Source organism: Neltuma alba, unplaced genomic scaffold, assembly GCF_004799145.2.
Source record: "Neltuma alba isolate B1F8T4 unplaced genomic scaffold, ASM479914v2 tig00013744_pilon, whole genome shotgun sequence".
Classification (NCBI taxonomy): Eukaryota; Viridiplantae; Streptophyta; class Magnoliopsida; order Fabales; family Fabaceae; genus Neltuma; species Neltuma alba.
The window spans coordinates 19540-20799 of NW_021637884.1; the positions used below are offsets into that span (position 1 = coordinate 19540).

At 37.7% G+C, this 1260-nt stretch overlaps 1 protein-coding gene across 1 annotated transcript; it reads right to left on the reverse strand.

Moving 5' to 3' along the window:
* On the reverse strand, window positions 1-1047 carry LOC114739029 (uncharacterized). Its single transcript, XM_028927098.1, has one exon. The coding sequence runs from the start codon at window positions 1045-1047 to the stop codon at window positions 1-3; it is 1047 nt and encodes a 348-aa protein (XP_028782931.1).
* Between the last annotated feature and the right edge of the window lie 213 nt (window positions 1048-1260).

Here is a 1260-nt window from a genome sequence, read left to right on the forward strand (position 1 = left end):
TTATTGTTGAACATTCCCATCACCAATCAGGTGATCAATCTTTCCATTAGGATCAGCAAAGAAATCAGCAATATCCAAATGAGTGACATCCATGTTGCCATAATCAGAATCGCCCTCTTCATCAACAAAATTGGTTTCTACCCTTGGCATTTTGCCGTTGCCTTTACTTTTATTTTTAAGCGATTCTTGATAAAGGTCAACCAAATGTTTCGGTGTACGACAAGTACGTGACCAATGACCATTCCCACCACAACGATAACACGAGTCTTCAGAGTGGTTATTACTTCCACTAGTTTTTCTCTTGCGATTCTCATCATTCTTTGTCCTCTTTGAATAGGAATTTGAACCACCTCGATTATGACCACGACCACGTCCACGGTCAATGCGACGGCCTCGTGCACGTCCATGTCCTCGTCCACGACCACGTGTTGGTCCATTTACTACTACATTCGCTTCGGGGAATGGAGTGGAGCCGGTTGGACGGGATTCATGATTTTTCATTAGAAGCTCATTATTTTGCTCAGCTACAAGAAGGCAAGAAATAAGTTCAGAATACTTTTTGAAGCCTTTTTCACGGTATTGCTGCTGCAGGAGCACATTGGATGCATGAAATGTGGAGAATGTTTTCTCCAACATGTCTTCATCAGTGACTTTTTCTCCACATAATTTCAGTTGAGAACTGATTCTAAATATCGCAGAATTATACTCACTAACAGATTTAAAATCTTGTAGACGCAAGTGCATCCATTCATAACGAGCTTTTGGGAGAATGACAGTTTTCTGGTGGTCATACCTTTCTTTCAAATTGTTCCAAAGTACGAGTGGGTCTTTAATGGTCAAATATTCCATTTTTAGTCCTTCATGTAAATGATGGCGTAAAAAGATCATAGCTTTAGCCTTTTCTTGACTAGATGCCTTATTTTCTGCCTTAATTGTGTCTCCCAGACCATTGGCATTTAGGTGAATTTCCGCATCTAGTACCCAAGATAAGTAATTCTTCCCAGTAATGTCAAGAGCCACAAACTCAAGTTTTGTAAGGTTTGACATGATGGCACTACCACAAAAGAATATAATATTAAAAAAAAATTGTCATGTATGGAAATTACATTGCTCTTCGTTAATGAGAAGAAAAGAAAAGAAAAGAAAAATTATAAATTACCAAAAGAAAACAAATGAAGAGAAAATTTGAATGACTTCTGGTCATGAGTTAAAAATTATATGGCTTCTAGCCATATGTTAGAAAATTAAAATTATGGCTTC

Coding starts and splice junctions, on each gene's coding strand:
- LOC114739029 (XM_028927098.1), bottom strand. CDS start 1,047: ATGTCAAACCTTACAAAACTTGAGTTTGTGGCTCTTGACATTACTGGG.